Raw genomic sequence first — 18,330 nt, 5'->3', positions numbered from 1 at the left:
GCACGAATGCAGGACAGCTACACGCGCTTGAGCCTCCTTAAAAACATTATGCTTATTATAGCTTTCGGTTTTGAGGAATGACTTTTACAAAATTGGATTTTAGCCCGAGAGTCCGCTACAGAATAGTGATTACATGTGTGATTTAGGCCAGAAAGCCCCCCCCCCCCCCCCCCCCCCCCCTTAAACGACACATGTAGTCGGACGCGTCGCTTATACATCGATACAACGATTAGAAAGCGAAGTAGAGGCAAAGTGGTCCACGCCTACACTTTCATACACGCGGTCCCCCAACTACACTGTATACTTTCTATTTTTAGTCGTCACTCTACGTAGCTAGATCTGTAACAATTGTAGTCACGTTTAGTCGGTATAAGTTATAGCGCAGCAGTGCGAATGGCGAGATAACATCGCGTCCTTTTGAGCTAGTGATTTTTGTGATAACGATAAGAAATATACATTTTATTTTGTGTGCTATTGATCGCTGTGCGCGAGTGCGTAAAACGATGAATCCGACCGATTTATTGGAAAAAATTAAGAACTTACGAGAAGGGATCGATTTGGACATCGCATACGAGCGACATGAATTTCTCCGTCGACTAATTCCCTTAATCGAAAATCGGAAATCCCGTATTAATGTACGGGAAATTTTTCGAAAGGAAGAAATCGAACGTCTTCTTTTGGATTCCATACACTTATTCAAGCCTCTACTAGACGAAAGTCGTAGAAATCGATTCATCGATTTTTTGATCAGATGCGGCTACAGAGACGAGCCCGAATCGGAAGAAGACGGGCAGCCAATGCTGCTTCACGCCACGCCACTGCATCATGCAGCTAGAGCGCTTAGCTCCACCGATAGCGGACATTCACTGTACGATCGCGACGCCTCATATCACAATTATGTAATGAGATTGAAAAGATACTACAGAGCGACGATCCGCTGGCTTTTTATTCGCGTATACAACAGGTACGACGCGAACTACGTCGACGAGGACGGCGTGACGCATTTCCACGTGGCCTGCAGGCTCGGCTACGACGACGTCGTCGAGAAATTTCTCGAGGCCGGCCAAGATCCCAATTGCCGCGCGCCAAGATCCAAAATCCATCCGCCGTTACACTTGGCCGTGGACGATCGCAATATTCGTTTGGCTAAAATGTTGCTGAGCCACGGCGCCGATCCGAACTCCACCGATACAGCGGGATTGACGCCTCTTCTCCGTATTTGCTCGCATGGCTACTCCGACCACACTGACTTGGCGAAAATGTTACTCGAGCTCGACAGCGACGAGTATCCAGCGGCTGATCGGGTCGATGCCCAAGACCCGATGGACAGGACTGCGTTGCACTGGACCGCGACTCGAGACAAAAAGAGGCTAGCCGAAGTGCTGCTGAGGGCCGGCGCCAGTACGACTTCTGCCGCTGCACGTTGTTTGCGAAACTTACAGCAGCGACACCGACTTGCTGAGGATGTTGCTCGACTTACCCGAAGACGAATGTCTAGCGAAACAGCTCGAAGCCCGAGACAACAGAGGCAACACACCGTTGCTTTTGGCTCTGAAGAATCCAGTCGACAAAAAGGAGACGGTCGAATCGCTGCTGAAACGAGGCGCCGATCCGAATGCGGCCATGAGAAATGACGGATCGACTCCTTTGCAAGTTATTTGCGACAGATTCGAGGACGACGGCTTATTGGAGCGATTTTTCGAGATCTGTGAAGAAATCAACAAGACGGTGCTAGTCGATGCTTTTAACGATCGCGGCGAAACAGCGTTGAATCGGGTTTTGCTCAATCGCAAAGAAAAAATGGCCGAAGTACTACTCAGAAGAGCTGCGCAAATGTGAATTTAATCGACAGCGAGGGATCGACTCTTTTACACGTCATCTGCAACAAAAACCGAGACGACAAATCGGCCAAGATTCTATTCAAGATCTGCGACGACATCCATCGGACGGTGCAGGTCGACGCCGAGGACAACGACGGTAACACGGCGTTGCAGTTGGCCGTGGCGAATATTTTGCCCAATACCGTCGATGTGCTCTTGAATCACGGCGCTGATTTGTCCAAATGCCGCTTTCCAACGATAATCGATCCAAAATGGTCGTACTTTGGTAATAATGGTTTACTGAGAGCAGCATCCGGTGCCCTGGCCGTCGCCGAGCATCTCGAGACAAGGGGATACGATTTTAGCCGAAGCGACGCCCTGACGATCATGCAATTTTTCGCTAAACACGGTCTGTTCGAGAAGTCGTCGGATCTTATAAGATACGGGTGCAATAACAAGACGTTCGCGAAGGAAGTGAAGAAAATTAAGATAAATTCAAGCCTGTCGCTCTACGATCTGATCCAGTTGCGGCCCGAAGAAGAGGAAAAACTACTCACGTATATGGACTACTTCATTTTCGCGAGTCGTGGAATAGGGCCGTATTATAGATCGAATTATACGACTTTTAATGTGTTTTTGCATATGTACGAAAAACTATCGAGAGGATTTTTTCGGCGCTGGGCACTGGGTCCTTTTAGGGAACTGATACACGAACGGCTGCCGCTCGAGTGCTGCGAAATGGTCCTGGAAAATCTGAACAACCGAGATTTGGGCAATATCTGCGCGGCGGTTGCAGGCCAAAGCTCGTGATAGTCGTCGAAGATCCAGGAAATTTAATAAACTTTAAAATAAAAAAATTCATCACGATATCTATATAATAGTTTTTAAGATATCTTGGCGCCAGTCTCGAAAAACATGGTTTTGAGAAAAACGCGTTTAAAGTCGTTAACTGCCATTAAGAGCCGTGTAAGCGCTTACTCTCGATCCTGAGTTTGACCGACTAAAAATGCGAATTTACATACGAGATTTTAGCCAGGGATTCTTGAATGTATAAGCTATTCGAAAGTACAACAACAAAAAATTTATTTTCTGGTCCAGCTTGATGAGAACCTCCCTCCTAATACTCTATTGTAACATTATTTGATTCTAGAATTAGTAGTAATTGGTTAATTGTACAACTTGGAATAAATAGTCAGAAGAAAATTGAACTTTTTTCATCAAGTATCTAACTTGGTAAAAGCTTAAAAAATTTTAGAATGTAAAGCTGTATATAATTGTTTAAAAAAATGTAATTCTGTAATATTTTATGAACAAAAGTATGATGAATAAAATTAATTTTTCTCACAATTACATTTTCTATTTACTTTACACTTATTAGTAATACCATGATCACTGCTTGTATTCTGGTCCATACAGCCAGGTATGGCGAGCAATCAACTAAAAATGAAATTAAAAGTTATAAAAGGTCAACCGCCCAGTTTCTGACTACCTACCAGTTAATGACCGTTTGATCAATTATCATTACTTATAAATTGAATGTAAAAAAGTTAATCTAATATTATCCTACCTACAGTTTCAATCAACTTTCGACTTATATAAATTGTATAGAGGTAAACTTCCCAGTTTCTGACCACTTACCAGTTAATGACCACTTGATGAATAAATATTATAAATTGAATATACAAATTTTAATGTAATTTACAAGGTTTGCCCAATATTAAGCAATGTTATAGGGTACTTGGACTAGTGATGGGCCGCCTTCGATCAATAAATGACCGCTTTTGGATGTGCAATAATTATTCTTTCTTCTTTTTATATGATAGGGTAAACTGCCCAGGCCGAATTGTTGTTTTTCAGCGTTAGAAAAACAAAAAAATATGAATAATTGCGTTTAGAAAAAAAACTAAATAGATCATCGTAGCTAATTAAATATTAAACCAATTAAAATTAGTATAACATTTAATTAGCAATGCTATGATGTATTTTTTCTTAATCCGAAATATTACACAAACGTAATTATTTTGTGGATTCAATGTAAGTCTAAGATGATTTATTATTAATTAATGCTTTTAGCCATTAGAAGACTACGTCGAAATTGCTTATTAATATTGTTCTTTTCAATAAACTTACTATGATTTATAAACAAATTTTTCCGTGCCGATGAAGACTTGCTTACTCATTTCCATGCAGCGGCGGAGGCGATGGTGGTGCATCGCGAATGTACTGAAACGTTCGTACAAATTACAATGATTTCTTTTGTCAGTGGTACCTATATCGTGAAATTAAGTTGTTTTTTTATTAGATCAGATTAAATTTGTTCAAGCTCATTTTTCAGGTCGTGTGCATATTGCAGTTGCAAGCTCGTCGTACGAGACCTCTAAACTCTCGAACATTTTGTGCTTCTATCATGCATGTAGACACGATCGCGTTTCGGACTTTCAGGGAGCCCAAAGGCCAGCAGCAGCAGCAGCAGCAGCAGCTCGAAGTTAGAGTTACACGGCAGCAGGCAGAGCGGTAGTCGGCACAAGAGCCGCCGACTCGACACTCCGGAATCGCTTCGGAGTCGAGCTGGTTGCGTTTTGTGCTGCGGTGGCTTGAATAAGGTTTGCCGCACCACCGACTACTGCATCCTTGTGCTAACCTTGATAGAAAGGGCCATGCCCCTTCTGGCAAGATGTGCCGCAGCGCACGTATATATATTGAGCTCCGCACGAATCTGCATACATTATGGTCTAGGTAGAGGTGCTGAGTGGATGTGTGTGTGTCTCTATCTCTTGTTGCTTATCGAGGCCATTTACTCGAAATCTCGACATGGAGAGAGAGAGAGAGAGAGAGAGGATCTGCTCCCACAGAGCTTGCAGATCTTGTATTTTACACACACCTACAGCTGCGAGTTCAACTTGGAGTATGGGCGCGCGAGGCCAAATTTCATTATTCAGCCGAGGTATTTCGTTCGCGAAAGTTACACAGTCTGGGCGTATTTCTATTTATACGTATTATTCTCACTTTATCTCTCTCTCCCTCTCTCTCTATTGCTAACTCGAGTTTGGCGCTGCATCAGTGGGGGGCGAGCAATTTGTGCTAGAGAAAGAGAGAGAGAGAGCGGCCCGGAAATAAGTGCGCAGCGCAGCGGCGATCATTAGCATAAGTGATCGACGTGCGCGCATATATACAAGTAGATTCGTATCGGTATTTTGTAAACGATGGATTATATTATCAAAACGAGCTTGCGTTATATGGCTGCGCGTATATAGCCCAAAAAGATCGATACACTCTTCGAGAAGCACGAAGATTATACGTATATAGCAGACACGTACACACACAGACAAGATGCGATCGTTACTAATTGGTCTAATCAATTTTTTACCACCCGACGAGAAGCGCACGAGCCTCTTCTTCGATAAAAAAAGCTCCGCTACACGAGAACTTGCGAGATATAGATTCGCTAGGAACTTCACACCCGACTTTATAAAAGCTTTTTGTCCGGGTATATCGCGCAAAAGTATGCTAGACATACAGAAAATCATCGAGATAATCATCGAATACATCGTCGCGTTGTTGACTCGAAACAAGTATATACTAATTCGCGCGAAGGCGGCGGCGGTCGCTATATAGGTGCTGCTGCTGCTGCCGCTACGGAAAATGTGTCATTAATCGACTGGATGGAGCTGGCGCCGCAGCGCGCGCGATCGAGCAACGGAATTCGTCTTCTTAATCGACGTAATTATTCTCGGTGTAATGAAAAATCAATTGATTTAAGCCTCTTCATCTTGTCTCTATATTATACGGAGGAGTAGTAGTAGTTGGTGTCGAGATGAGTAGGAGGTGGAGGAGGTGGCAGAGAAGATGCGCCGCGCGCGCGATAGTATTCTTGAAGATAATCGATATAGCCTCGGCGCTTAAGACAGCTTATGTACATCCCGCGGCTGCTATATGTATTACACACTGTATGTAGGGAAGGTTAAAAGGGTTTAATTTCCGAGTCTGTGTATAAAGATAAAAGCAGCGCAATTGATAATTCATCGTGGCATCGAAAGTGTGTTGCACGCACATAATGTTTCGTATACTTAGACCTGTCTATGTGTGCATGTATGAGTATAAAGCGTGGGCCCTCGGGTGTACGCAGTTATGCATCGTAGGGCAAATGGTCTCGATACAGGAATCGAAGGCGCAGTTATACACAGAAGAGTCGCTGCTTATGCGTGAAGGGGTCACACACGATGTAGTGTAAGGGAGGCGCTGGCATTTCGCTGTATGTGTGTGCGTATGCATACATATAGGTAGCCCCAAACGAAAGGGACTCGTTCGCTCGCTCGCGCCACAAATGTGCAGAGAGAGAGATATATTTTCGAGTATATAGGTATTACTGTAGTTACGCCGCGTGTGTATAGGCTCTCGAGTGTAGACTCGCCAGTCGCCAGCTCTCTCTCGCGCAGAGCCAGCAGCAGCAGCCACCCGCCACCGCCAGGCAGAGAGCTAGATCCAAAGCAGCAGCAGCGAGCGAGAGAGAGAGAGAGAGAGAGAGAGAGAGAGAGAGCAGAGAGTCAGAGTGGAGTCTCGCGAGAGATCAATACGCACACGGCGCGCAACGGCGGCAACGGCGGCGGCAACGGCGCTATCTTTCTCTCTGTTCGTGCGCGCGCGTCCGAGCTTCTGCTGCTGCTGCTCCCGCTGGTGTATACCTAGTCAAGCTCTCTCTTCGTCTATACCGTGTATATGGGTGTGTGTAGGTTGTGTGTGTGTGTGTGTGTAGGTGTGTAGGTGAGGCAAGCAAATGGGTGAACTCTCTACCACCACTACTACTAGCACCACCACTAATACATGTGCAGCAGCAGCAGCAGCAAAGCCTGGCCGCGCCTCGATTTCGTACTCTCTAGCTCTCGCTCGCTCGCTCGCTCTCTGCAACTATGTATGTGTGTGTATACTTGTCGAGGCGAGTTATTATACATACACACACACACACACACATAGACACACGACATGCTGCTGAGCTTGCTCTTGTCACTGTATATACGTGTATACGATGCTCTCTGCGCGAGCTCAAATGTGCAATGTGCTGCATTATGACCAATTGTCTATTTCGCCTAGCCTGCCACTGCTGCCACTGCTGCTACTGCTGCGAATTTTCATAATATATACTTGTCTCTGGAAAGTCTTCGAGAGGAAATTCTCTCTACCATATATACACGATTCTTGCTGCCTTGCTGCTGCTTGCTGCTGTGCTGCTGCCTCGACTCGGGCGCGCATCGCATTTTTCATAATTACTAGCTACACACACACACACACACCACCCTCCGAAGTATTTCACTTTTGCCGCTGCCGCCGCCGACGTCGCGCCTCTGGCCGTCAAAACTTATTCGCCGACGTAATCATAGTTTTTATAGAGGCGATTAAGCTCCCGGCACCTGCGTTAAAAATAAAAAGAGGAGGAGGAAGACGAAGGAAAAGCGTTACATCCTTAATAATAACGATCGTTTTGGCTTTTATTTTGCTCATTTTTCATCGGTAAATACTCGCGGCAACGAGAGAGAAGCGATCGCGTTGATAATATTCGCGCGCGACTACGTTATATAATACGCAGTTAGCGTCGATGGATATTCGAAAGCTCGTGTATTAATTTGTCATTTATTATATGTATACCTCGCCCGGATAAGTCGAATGCATAAATATACATGTTCCGCGTAGATTATCTTCCAGCCCCTCTACATTCCTCTCTACCTCTATCTCTCTCTTTCTTTCTCACTCTCCTCTTCCTCCTCCTCCTTCTCTCTCTATCTCTCTCTCTCTCTAGTGCAGCAGCTCATTGTTATGCATCGCAGACAACTTACCTTTCATACTCACCCCTCCATTTAAACGTACAATTAGTCCTAATTGCCAAAATGCAAAACACTTGGCTTCGTTTGGACGTGTATGCATGTATACCGATATATAGTATACATATTCTCGTATACAGTATACGTACCATTGTTAATTTCATCAGTTCGTATATCGGGATTTAAAAATATTACTTTCAAATCTAGCACTGAATCAATTTGCAGATAGAGAGAGAGAGAGAGATGCGTGCCAAATTCTTGGCCTCGATGCGAGAAAGTAAAAGAGGAGAGAACAAAAAAACACGGGACAAAGTTGAGAGAAACGACGACGATGAAAAAGTGCAGAAAAGAGCGCGGATATCGTTGGCTTGTTATAACGAAACGCTCGAGCAACAGCTCTCTCTCCGGCGTTAAACGGCTAAATGACACCAACAATTATTCCAACGTTAAATATTGAAATGTAATCAAATGGTATTTAGCATGCTTCGATGAGATTTTCAATCAAGTTGAAATTGTTTACCGGGCAAATTTCCTATGAGTATGTCTGACTATTCCGCGTTCGTACTACTGAACAACGATTTCGGACCCTAGTTCAATTTATCGAAAAGTGCACTCGAACGAATAATTTTTAAACAATATCGAACGAAATATCCAGTAAATATCTGCATCATAGTTATTCAAAAAACTAAAATGTAAAAATTTCGAAATGCGATTGCATTATAAGCAGCGAATTGCACGGATGCTCGAAAGACGACGGAAACGAAGCGCGCTCCTTACACGCAATTGTAAAAATCCTCATTCATGGGCAGACATTTCAATTCGTAGGATTTTGCGGCGGCTGCTGCTCGATATGCTGCTGCTGTAGCATAGTGGGCTAGCACAGCACAGCACACATACATGCTGCATGCTGGCTATATATAGATTTAGTAGTGTATACCGCTCTCGCGCTCGTGAGAGAGGAGTTTGAACCTCGAAATGCTGCGGGCAATCGATCGACGTAGCTGATGCACGCGGCCCCGGCCCCACCGTTATATAGGCGTACATAACTATGTGTGTACATAGAAACCTAGCCCCAGTGAGAGAGAGAGAGATGAGGCAGATAGTAGCTGCTATATAGGCAGAGAGAGAGAGAGAGAGAGACATGCCGAGAGGAGGATACATAAGATGCTGTAAAAAAAGCGAGAAGGTATGATATTTATTCGAGCGGCGTGTACGAGCGGAATCTCAATATTTTGAATAATTTTTACTTGACCATTTTGTGCACGTCAACGCTCCCTCTCTCTCTCTCTCTCCTTCGCTCTGGTGAATGAATGCACGCTTATTTTTCATCTCTTTTTTCCTTGCCTCACGACGCGAGAAAGCATAATTTTATCTCGAAAACTTTTTTACATTCGAAGTTTATAAAATGTACGCTCGATCTCGTGCTGATTTTTCATTGGAACGTCGCGGTGATTGTGCATGATCGAATGAAGAGAGAAAAAAAAATTACTCAATAATCAGAAACGAGAGCGTACAAGCGGTTCGGAAAAGATGGATGAAAAAAGATAGGAGGTGCACGAGGGGCTGTATGATCTTGGCACAGTGACAATATCGGCTGCGCAGGTGTGAACGAGAGGCATCGAGGTGAAAGCTTATCCAGAGACTCTAAATGCTCTCTTGAAGTGTTATTGCGTGCGTGCTCGGTTGCCGATATAAAAAGATAATGGAAGAAAATAATAGTGTAAATCGATTTCTTTCAGGCCAAAAAACTTTTGATTGTCATTATAATACAATATTGCAATACAACACAACCTTCAAAATAAAATTGTAGCAACAGTTTTGACTTATACAATTATTTTCAACTTGCCACTTGCAGATTTAGAAACATATAGGTACTCGCCATCTAGTGGTGGAAGTTTGAAATGAGACTTAATTAGTATCAAAACATGACTTTTCAATCGTAATATTTAAATTTGAGCATATAATTTAATCTTTTTTATTTAATTTTTTCATTAAAATACATGTTCTAAATTTAGTATCGGTATTGACGTATGATTTTACATTCAATTTGCTTTAAATTCAAAATTTTTTTTTTACCAAGTTGTTATTTTCTAAGCCAAGTGTGAAAGCCAGAAATTAAATATATCAGTCAGTTTGGAAGTACTTGATGCGTACGTCCAAACTCCGCCAGTCAAAATGTGAGAGCATAAAGTAGAAGAGAGAGAGAGAGAGAGAGAAAGTCAGCATAATGAGATATTAGGTTCGTTTAGAACGTCTGCAAATGAGAATGGATTGCAGCGTTGAAAGATTCGCTCAAGTAGAGTAATAATGTCTTTGGTATTTGCGAGAAAATACCACACACCAATATGTTTTATTCATGAAAAAAGCTACGTATCAAATTTTTTCAGTGATACGTCAACGAGTGGATGTGTCCACGCTTCAACGTAGATATAATGGACCCGACGCAAAGCTCTATACTGTACATTACGATAATGAAACTCGAGCTAAATTATATTATTATTTAGCGCAAAAAATAAGCTATCAAATAAATTTTCCCACGCTACTCTGCCAGTGAGTAATAAATTTCGTTAAATACTCGTCGACCCGGGGTCTTGATATCACTTTTATTCGCATTAATACTTCATTTTGCAAGCGCCCAAGATCTTATTCAAGATCTCGCGCGCGCGCTGACGTTATATTTGAACTTTTGCAGCACTCTCGGTGCGTATAGTACAGTATCAGCGTAGAAAATACGAGACTCGTGTGTACTCGGCTGGCGGTAATTAAATTTTTATTGTATCAAGCCTGGAATTTTCATTCATTATCAAAAGTGAAAAGTTTGTGTTGTACAGCAACAGTGTGGCAGCATGAGCTAGGAAGCGCGCCAAGAGCATTAGTCGAGAATCTCGCGCGTGCTGCTGCTGCTGCTGCTGCAACAACTATATAAGCCTCGAGTAAGAGAGAGAGATAAAATTAAACGAAACGTCGCTTATTATTACCTTATACGCGGATATGTATAGGAATTAAACGTCAATTTTTCAAAGTCCATTTTATGTGTTGTGCAGCAGCAGCTAAGGAAAGTTGCCGCCGCCGCGCGCGCGAGGGAGAGAAAGCTCCAAAGTGTATAAATGCATTATTCAGAAAGTTGCCTCGATTAGAGTTCGCATAAAGTTCGTGTTTCGAATAAACGCGGGGCGAGGCTATATACGCGAGAGAGAGGAGCCAGGAGAACGTGCGGTCGCTGCAGCTATATTATTATACGCTGGCACATCCATGGCTCGCACACACACGTGCACTGCAAGCTCGTGCTATTACTATAGTAGTCTATACGCATTGGCTAGCTGCAAGCTCTATAACGAGAGAAAGGGACAAAAAAAAAGTAACGATAAAATATCTACAATTTGCTAACGACCGCCGATAATGTAATAATTTTGTCTCTCAATTAATCATTGCCGTACTACCGCTGCTTGCCGCTGCTATATAGCTGCGCAGCTACGCAGGAGAATCGAGAGAGAGAATCGGTGGCCGTTAAAAAAGAGTAAGTATATAAAAGCTCGTTGCGGCGCTCGGGGATGAGAGAGAGAGAGAGAGAGAGAGGAAGAGAGAGCTATATATAAACTGCTCTACGCAGTTGATACGCATCCGAGCTATATACAGTTATAAGGACGATAGATCGGCGGCAGCGCGTCATAGACGGAAGATCAAAGACTCGACTGGAGCGTCTGGTCGTCGACGTCGTCGTCGTCGTCATCGTCGCCGCTGGCCTGACTATATATATATATAAGGACACGTCGTATTTGGACTCGCGTGCAGCTTTCTACACACTATATACGTATATACATATATCTCATACACACGCTTTGTAATTGCAGCCTGCGGGACTCGATCGACCATCGCGTCTCTTTACGCTCGCACATACGTATACCGGCCAACTGCATCCTCTACGATGCACAGCCGGATGGGCACACACACACACGCACATATCGACGCCTCTTACGAAAAGTAGGTAGTTTACGTGTTAAGTTAAATGTAAACTTCCTACTTTTCGTAAGAGGCGTCGATATATTCCCTGAACAGTTGATGTATACGTGTGCGATGCACAGCTACGAGCTGCGAGTTCTGTGATATATATACACGTCCGTATCGTCTCAAGAGCAGCTTAGGAATATAACGAATCATTCATGTACGTGGTGCGCACAAAATGTAGAGTACCCCACCGCACCAATGAATGAGCCTGAAAAAATATGAACTTTTCCCTTTTTCGCCTACACAAACACACACGCATAAGTGCCTTGTAACTGTTAATTCGTTCGCGACAAAGGCAATCTCGTTAGTACAGCATTTAACAAAAAAAATTTCCCAGTCCTCTACTCTCTTTTTTGCCTCCTCTTTTTAGCTGTGTGGCACAAGTATGCCGTTTGACCGAGGATTGAAATACGTCCCGGAGAGATTATACGTAACGTGTGGCACACGCGTGTACCTTCTGTTGCGTGATGCGGTGACCTGCTTCTTCGAAGCGTATCCGCTCGAGCTCATTAAATTTTGTTTTCTCCCGACGCTCGATTGTAATGATGAATCTGCGGCAGCTGCAAATTTCTACGCGAATATGCGCGAATATTTGTAAACGGTTATCTTTCTGTATCGCAGATCACTTTAGTCGCTCATTCTCAAAATGGACATCTTTTTGCGTCTTCAATTAGTTTTGACAAAAAGCATAGAGTAAAAAGAAAAATTATGAATAGTTCACTGTGAGCAAACACAGGTTAAATAGTGCTTTATTATAAAATTATTTTGACTTTGCCACTTGCAGATTTACATATGGAGGTACTTGCCATCTAGCGGCCAAGGCTGGCTTTAACTGTAATGTGTTTTGGTTAAATTTTATATGCAATTAATGCAAAAAATAAATCAGTTCCAAAACAATCATTCGAATCAAATTTTTTTAAATTGAGTATAGAATTAATTATTTTTCATTAATTTTGCATCGACAGCGATAACTTGTGCGAATGTATTTTAAGTTTTAACAAATATTTAATGTAAAAGCACCATAAGTAAACTTCAGTATCATTTACTTTAATTTATAAAATATATCTAAATTTACGACAAATTTCCACTAAATGCAAGGTCAAAATTTTTTATAACAGACCAGTTAATTAATTTATTGCCCTTAGTATGTTATTTCATAATTTTTTCACTCTCGTATATTAGTGATTTTCAATTTCTTGATGATAATATCATCATACTCATAACAATACTCGATTTCATATCGAACTATGGTTTATTGGTAAAGTAATGTCATTAAAAACAAAATTTTTTTCCGTACACGCAGAAATTTCAATCCAATAAATATTTATATGATACCTTTACAACCTTTACGGATTGTCTCTTGGTGAGATAGCAAACTCGATTTATATCCAAATTTCTTCATGCAATTGTCGCACGCGTAATTTTTGCGATTTTTGTGAACTACCTGTAAGTGAGTTAGCAAATTTGATTTTTGTGTAAATTTCTTCTCACACTGGTCACATGCGTAATCTTTTCAACCCTCATGGACTGTTTAATGGTGCTCGATTAAATTCCATTGAACAGCAAATTTCTTCTCGCATTTTTCACATGCATAATATCTTCCACCTTCATGGACTGTTCTTTGATGGGAAAGCAAAGACTGTTTATATCCAAATTTTATCTCGAATTTGTCGCATGAATAATCTTTGCTATTTTTGTGGACTGTCCTTTGGTGAATGAGTAGATGCACTTTTTGTCCAAATTTACTCTCGCATCTGTCGCATGCGAAATCTTTCCGGTCTTCGGATTTTTCTATAATATAAATTTTTCTTCGCTTTTGAATGCGATTTTGTGTCGGGTTTTGGAAATATTTTGCGCTTACACAATTTGTCGTAAAATTGAATGTCTTTTCAGTATCCGAGCTAAATTTAAGATTTGGTGCTTAGTTAGAAAGTTATAAATGTTTAAACAAAAAAGTAACGTAAAAATTTGTGCAAAACTTCGACTTTGAGAATTTTTTTCGAAGTGTTGCGGTGAAAAACTCAAATACTATCAGAAGTGAACATGAGTGTTGTAGTAAATTAAGGAGTTTTACAGATTTTCCAACAACTTATTTGAACAAAATCGCGTCCATCGTGCAAGAAAATGGATGTACAGGTGAGAATGTGTAATTTTTTGCTCGAAAACAATTGAGTTTAGAAAAAACGTTTAGAGAACAAATCAATAATCAATAAAAGAACACCCTCGAATTTTTTCAGAATTATTATTGGAGAAGATTTTGAGAAATTAGATTCCACAAATTTTCCAGAAATTGGATAATTGTCTCTAAAAATTCTGAAACAATTCGAGGATGTTTTTTGATTGATTCCAATACTCTTGTGTTCTAAAACATTTTTCAAAAAATCAATGGTTTTCGAAAAATCTCTATGAAAAAATCTGAAAAGATTTAAGTTTTTGTATTTTGTATCCTTATGCCGTCAGAATTACAATTGTGTCTGACCTTTGATTAATTGATTGATAATAACCATTTATTTATTTTTCTTGCCTGTGCACTCTCTTCTCCTCACTTTTAGGTAACTGGCAACAGGTCGCTGACACGACCAATACATTATTAATTTACCGTCATTTGTTGTAACTATTACTTTTACAAAACGTATTTTTATTATCGATCAGTATTTTAGTATTCAGCAGTTCATAAAAATTTCATAACTAACGCATATTTGATCAATTCAGGGTTGCTTATCATCACATGAGGTTAATCAAAAATCGAGTAGCCTACTAGGTACCGGCGCTATTCATAGTTTTGATTATTCGCTAGCCAAAAAATTAACAGAGACAAGTAATTAATAGTACGCGAAATCTAGAAGCCACAACAGCAATGAAAAAAGGGACGATGATAATTGATATCAGGTAAGATTTGAAAAATTATGAACAATTTAATTATTAGTCCGCAAAAAAGTCCATTTATAATTATTAATATAAATGTATATTTACAATTTTCAATCATCATTTTTTCTCGAACTTGTCACATACCTAACCTTTGCGACTTTCATGTCGTTTCTTTATGTGTTTGAGCAAATGATGTTTATATCCAAATTTATTCTCGCATTTATCGCATGCGTAATCTCTGCAACCATCATGAACTACCTTTTGGTGGAAAAGCAAACTGGATTTTTTTCCAAATGTTTTCTCGCACATGGCGCAGGCATTGTCTTTGCGACCATCATGGACTGTTCTTAAGTGGATTAACAAATGCCCTTTTTGTCCGAATTTCTTCTCGCAATTATCGCACGCGTAATCTTTGCGACCTTCGTGGACCATCTTTTGGTGTAAGAGCAAAGTCGATTTAATTCCGAATTTCTTCTCGCAATTGTTGCATGCGTAACCTTTGTGACTTTCATGTATTGACTTTTTGTGTCTGAACATATCTGATTTTTGTCCAAATTTCTTTTCGCATTTGTCGCATGCGTAATCTTTGCGACCTTCGTGGACTGTCCTAAGGTGCATCAACAAATATGATTTACTTCCCAATTTTTTCTCGCATTTATTACATTCGTAATAATCTCTGCAACCTTCATGAACTGTCCTTTGGTGTTTTATCAATTCCGGTTTTTGTCCAAATTTCTTTTCGCATTTATCGCATGTGAAATCTTTGTGGCCTTCGTGTACTGTCTTTTGGTGCTGAATCATAATCCATTTGTATCCAAATTTCTTTTCACAAGTATCACATGCGAAATCTCTACGACCGTCGTGTACTGTCTTTTGGTGGGACAGCAAAGTCTGCTTACGTCCAAATTTTTTCTCGCATCTGTCACACGCATAATCTTTTTGACCTTCATGTACTACCGTTTGGTGTTGAAGTAAATGCCTTTTATGTCCAAATTTCTTCTCGCATCTGTCGCATGCGAAATCTTTGCGACCCTCGTGGACTGTTCTTTGGTGGGAAAGCAAAAGCCATTCGTGTCCAAATTTCTTCTCACACCAGACGCATGCGTAATCATTTCGACGTTCATGTACTATCTTTTTGTGCCTGAACAAATCTGACTTGTGTCCAAATTTTTTTTCGCATTTATCGCATGCAAAATCTTTCCGATTTTCATGGACTGTTTTTAAATGGACGAGCAAATTTCTGTTTTGTCCAAACTTCTTCTCGCACTTGTCACATGTGTAATCTTTTCGACGTTCATGTACTGTCTTTTGGTGTTTGCTCAAATTGCCTCGGATTCCAAATTTTTTTTCGCATTTATTGCATGCGTAATCTTTACGACCTTCGTGGACCGTCTTTTGGTGGGTGAGCCAATTACATTTTAATCCAAATTTCTTCCCACACTTGTCACATGAGTAATTTTTATGGACCCTAAAAATAAAATTATTCCGACCTTCTTCATGTACTGTCTTTATATGCACGAGTAAACTCTGTTTATTTCCGAATCTCTTGGCGCACTTTTCACATAAGTAATCTTTGAAAACTTCATGGAATATCTTATTGTGCTTGAGTAAAGTTGATTTATTTTCAAACTTCCTCTCGCACTTGTTACATGAGAAATCTTCGTGATCTTTGTGAACTAATTTTTGGTGCGTAAGCAAACTCGATTTTTTCAAAAATTTCTTCTCGCAATTGTCACATGGAAAATTTTTGTGGCTTTTGTGTTTTGATACTTGGTGTCTACTCAAGTGACTTCGGAACTCGAATTTTTGTTCACACTTGTCACATTCGTAATTTTTCTGATTATCGTGAATTGTGTCTCTATGTGTTATCATACTAGATTCTTGTGTAAATGACTCCTGACAAATATTACAAACGTATTTTTTGTCGTCTGAAACAATAATGTCGGGTTTACTCACATTATTTTCCGAGAAATCTTCGAATTTTCTCTCACGTTTATCCATTTTAATGCCTGAATTAAATGATAGATTCTTCTATATTATGATGTTACGAACATTGAACAAGTGAAATTTACGTTTTGGAATTGTACAAGCTTGTATTATTGAGAAAGACAACATTCAAACTAATTTATTTTCATTCTAAACATTATCAGTGTTCGAGGGGACGATGTGAAAATCGTATATGATCACGTTGTTTACAATTAAGTTAACGATTTATTTATTCATACTTACAATATTTGAAAAAATTTAATCTTCATTTTGAGCTTATAAAAAACAACGTGCTAAGAACCAATTGCTTTCAAATAAGTTGCTTACGTACTAAGTACTTAACTACTATAAACATTATTATAATTATTATTTGCACATATCTTGAGAATTCAATCTAAGTTAAATAAGTTAACCAAATTTTCCTGCGATATCTGGTTCTACGACATCACAGAGCTTCCTTTAGGAAGAAGCAAAATACGTAAACTCAATCACGGTCAAAGTTAAAACGTAAGAACCACCGTGGACACTGCTTTGAAAAATTCTTAATGGTCCTTCGTGTGCGGAGTATTATGCATTATGTTTTGTACATGTATTCCATAAAAAGCAGTAATGAAGAGTTATTTATAGTGTTTAAGCTAATGAATGATGTTAATATTAGAGGTTGTCAATGAAAGGTATTGTAGATAATTTCTTATGGAAATTTCAGGTTGTATGTATGTTTACAGTGGCAGATAGGAAAAAATGGCATCCCCATGAAAACTTTCGTTTGCGGCTCACGTAATTTGAAGAGCTTCAAAATAAGATTTTGCTGATATGATAAAAGTACTGCCTAGCTTAGAAGAGGATAACAAAAAATTACGATGGCTGTGACTAATTCGGAAAAAATTTAGAAACCATTGTTTAATTTAAATTAACATATAAAGTGGTTTCTGCTTCAAGTTCTCGGTAAAACGTATTGTTACAATCAATCACGTCTCGTTTAAAAGAAATAATCAGTATCAAATGATCCGTTCCTAGTTTCAAACAAGATATGTGAAACAAACTATTGGCCAATCTAAATCGTTGCATGAAGAGATGCAGGAACCAAGTAGCCAAAAAATGAACACAAACTAGTAATTAGACGTACGCGAAATCTAAAAGCGACAACGACAGTGAAGAAACGGATGATGATAGTTGATACCAGGTAAGATTTTAACAATTAGACACAATTTAATTTAAAAGTTGGAAAAAAATTTATAAATAATTATACACTGAGAAAAAAAATTCATTGATTCAATGAAACGTTTAATTGGATACAATCTATGAAATAATTTCATTGAAATAATCTTTTTTTATTTCATCCGACAAAATATTTAATGTTTTTACCAAAGTTTCATGAAAACAATTAAATATTTTGTTGGATGAATGAATTATTTCATAGATTGTATTCAATTAAACGTTTCATTGAATCAATGAATTTTTTTTCTCAGTGTAGATATATATGTATATTTACACTTTTCAATCATCATTGCTTCACAAATTTGTGCCACGTGTATTATGAACGTTTTTTTTGTGTCTGGTCAAATGTATCTTTTGTCCAAATTTCTTATCACACTTGTCGCATGGATAATCTTTTTGGCCTTCGTGGACCGTCTTTTGGTGCTTCAACAAATCTGATTTTTGTCCGAATTTCTTCTCGCACTTTTCGCATGCATAATCTTTGCAACCTTCGTGGACTGCTTGTTGGTGTCTGATCAATGACATTTTTAGTCCAAATATTTGCTTGCATCTGTCGCATGCAAAATCTTTGTGAACTTCGTGTACCGTCTTTTGGTGCTTCACCAAATTTGATTTACTTC

The 18,330-nt window shown here is 39.9% G+C and overlaps 2 protein-coding genes across 2 annotated transcripts; one reads left to right on the top strand and one right to left on the bottom strand.

The window, feature by feature from the left end:
* The first annotated feature begins 1,151 nt into the window (after window positions 1–1,151).
* LOC106652797 (ankyrin repeat and SOCS box protein 14-like) lies at window positions 1,152–2,630 on the top strand. The gene is made up of 3 exons (XM_014371936.1): window positions 1,152–1,401; window positions 1,487–1,766; window positions 1,853–2,630. Exons 1-3 carry the CDS (start codon window positions 1,152–1,154, stop codon window positions 2,628–2,630), a joined length of 1,308 nt encoding a protein of 435 aa, XP_014227422.1.
* A 550-nt stretch (window positions 2,631–3,180) lies between these two features.
* Window positions 3,181–18,330, bottom strand: LOC111693729 (zinc finger protein 35-like). The gene is made up of 3 exons (XM_023459206.1): window positions 17,985–18,330; window positions 16,156–16,434; window positions 3,181–3,257 (listed from the first exon to the last, which is right to left on the bottom strand). Exons 1-3 carry the CDS (start codon window positions 17,998–18,000, stop codon window positions 3,181–3,183), a joined length of 372 nt encoding a protein of 123 aa, XP_023314974.1. The 5' UTR covers window positions 18,001–18,330.

This window comes from Trichogramma pretiosum, unplaced genomic scaffold (genome assembly GCF_000599845.2).
Source record: "Trichogramma pretiosum strain Unisexual culture from Peru unplaced genomic scaffold, Tpre_2.0 scaffold58, whole genome shotgun sequence".
Taxonomy (NCBI): Eukaryota; Metazoa; Arthropoda; class Insecta; order Hymenoptera; family Trichogrammatidae; genus Trichogramma; species Trichogramma pretiosum.
Note: the sequence above shows the minus strand (reverse complement) of the source record. Positions and strands in the feature narration are given on the sequence as shown.

Coding starts and splice junctions, on each gene's coding strand:
- LOC106652797 (XM_014371936.1), top strand. CDS start 1,152: ATGTTGCTGAGCCACGGCGCCGATCCGAACTCCACCGATACAGCGGGA. Junction 1,402..1,486: donor GCTGCTGAGGGCCGGCGCCA/GTACGACTTCTG, acceptor ACTTACCCGAAG/ACGAATGTCTAGCGAAACAG. Junction 1,767..1,852: donor AACGATCGCGGCGAAACAGC/GTTGAATCGGGT, acceptor TTTAATCGACAG/CGAGGGATCGACTCTTTTAC.
- LOC111693729 (XM_023459206.1), bottom strand. Junction 3,258..16,155: donor AGATCACGAAGATTTCTCAT/GTAACAAGTGCG, acceptor TTTCATTTTTAG/TTGATTGCTCGCCATACCTG.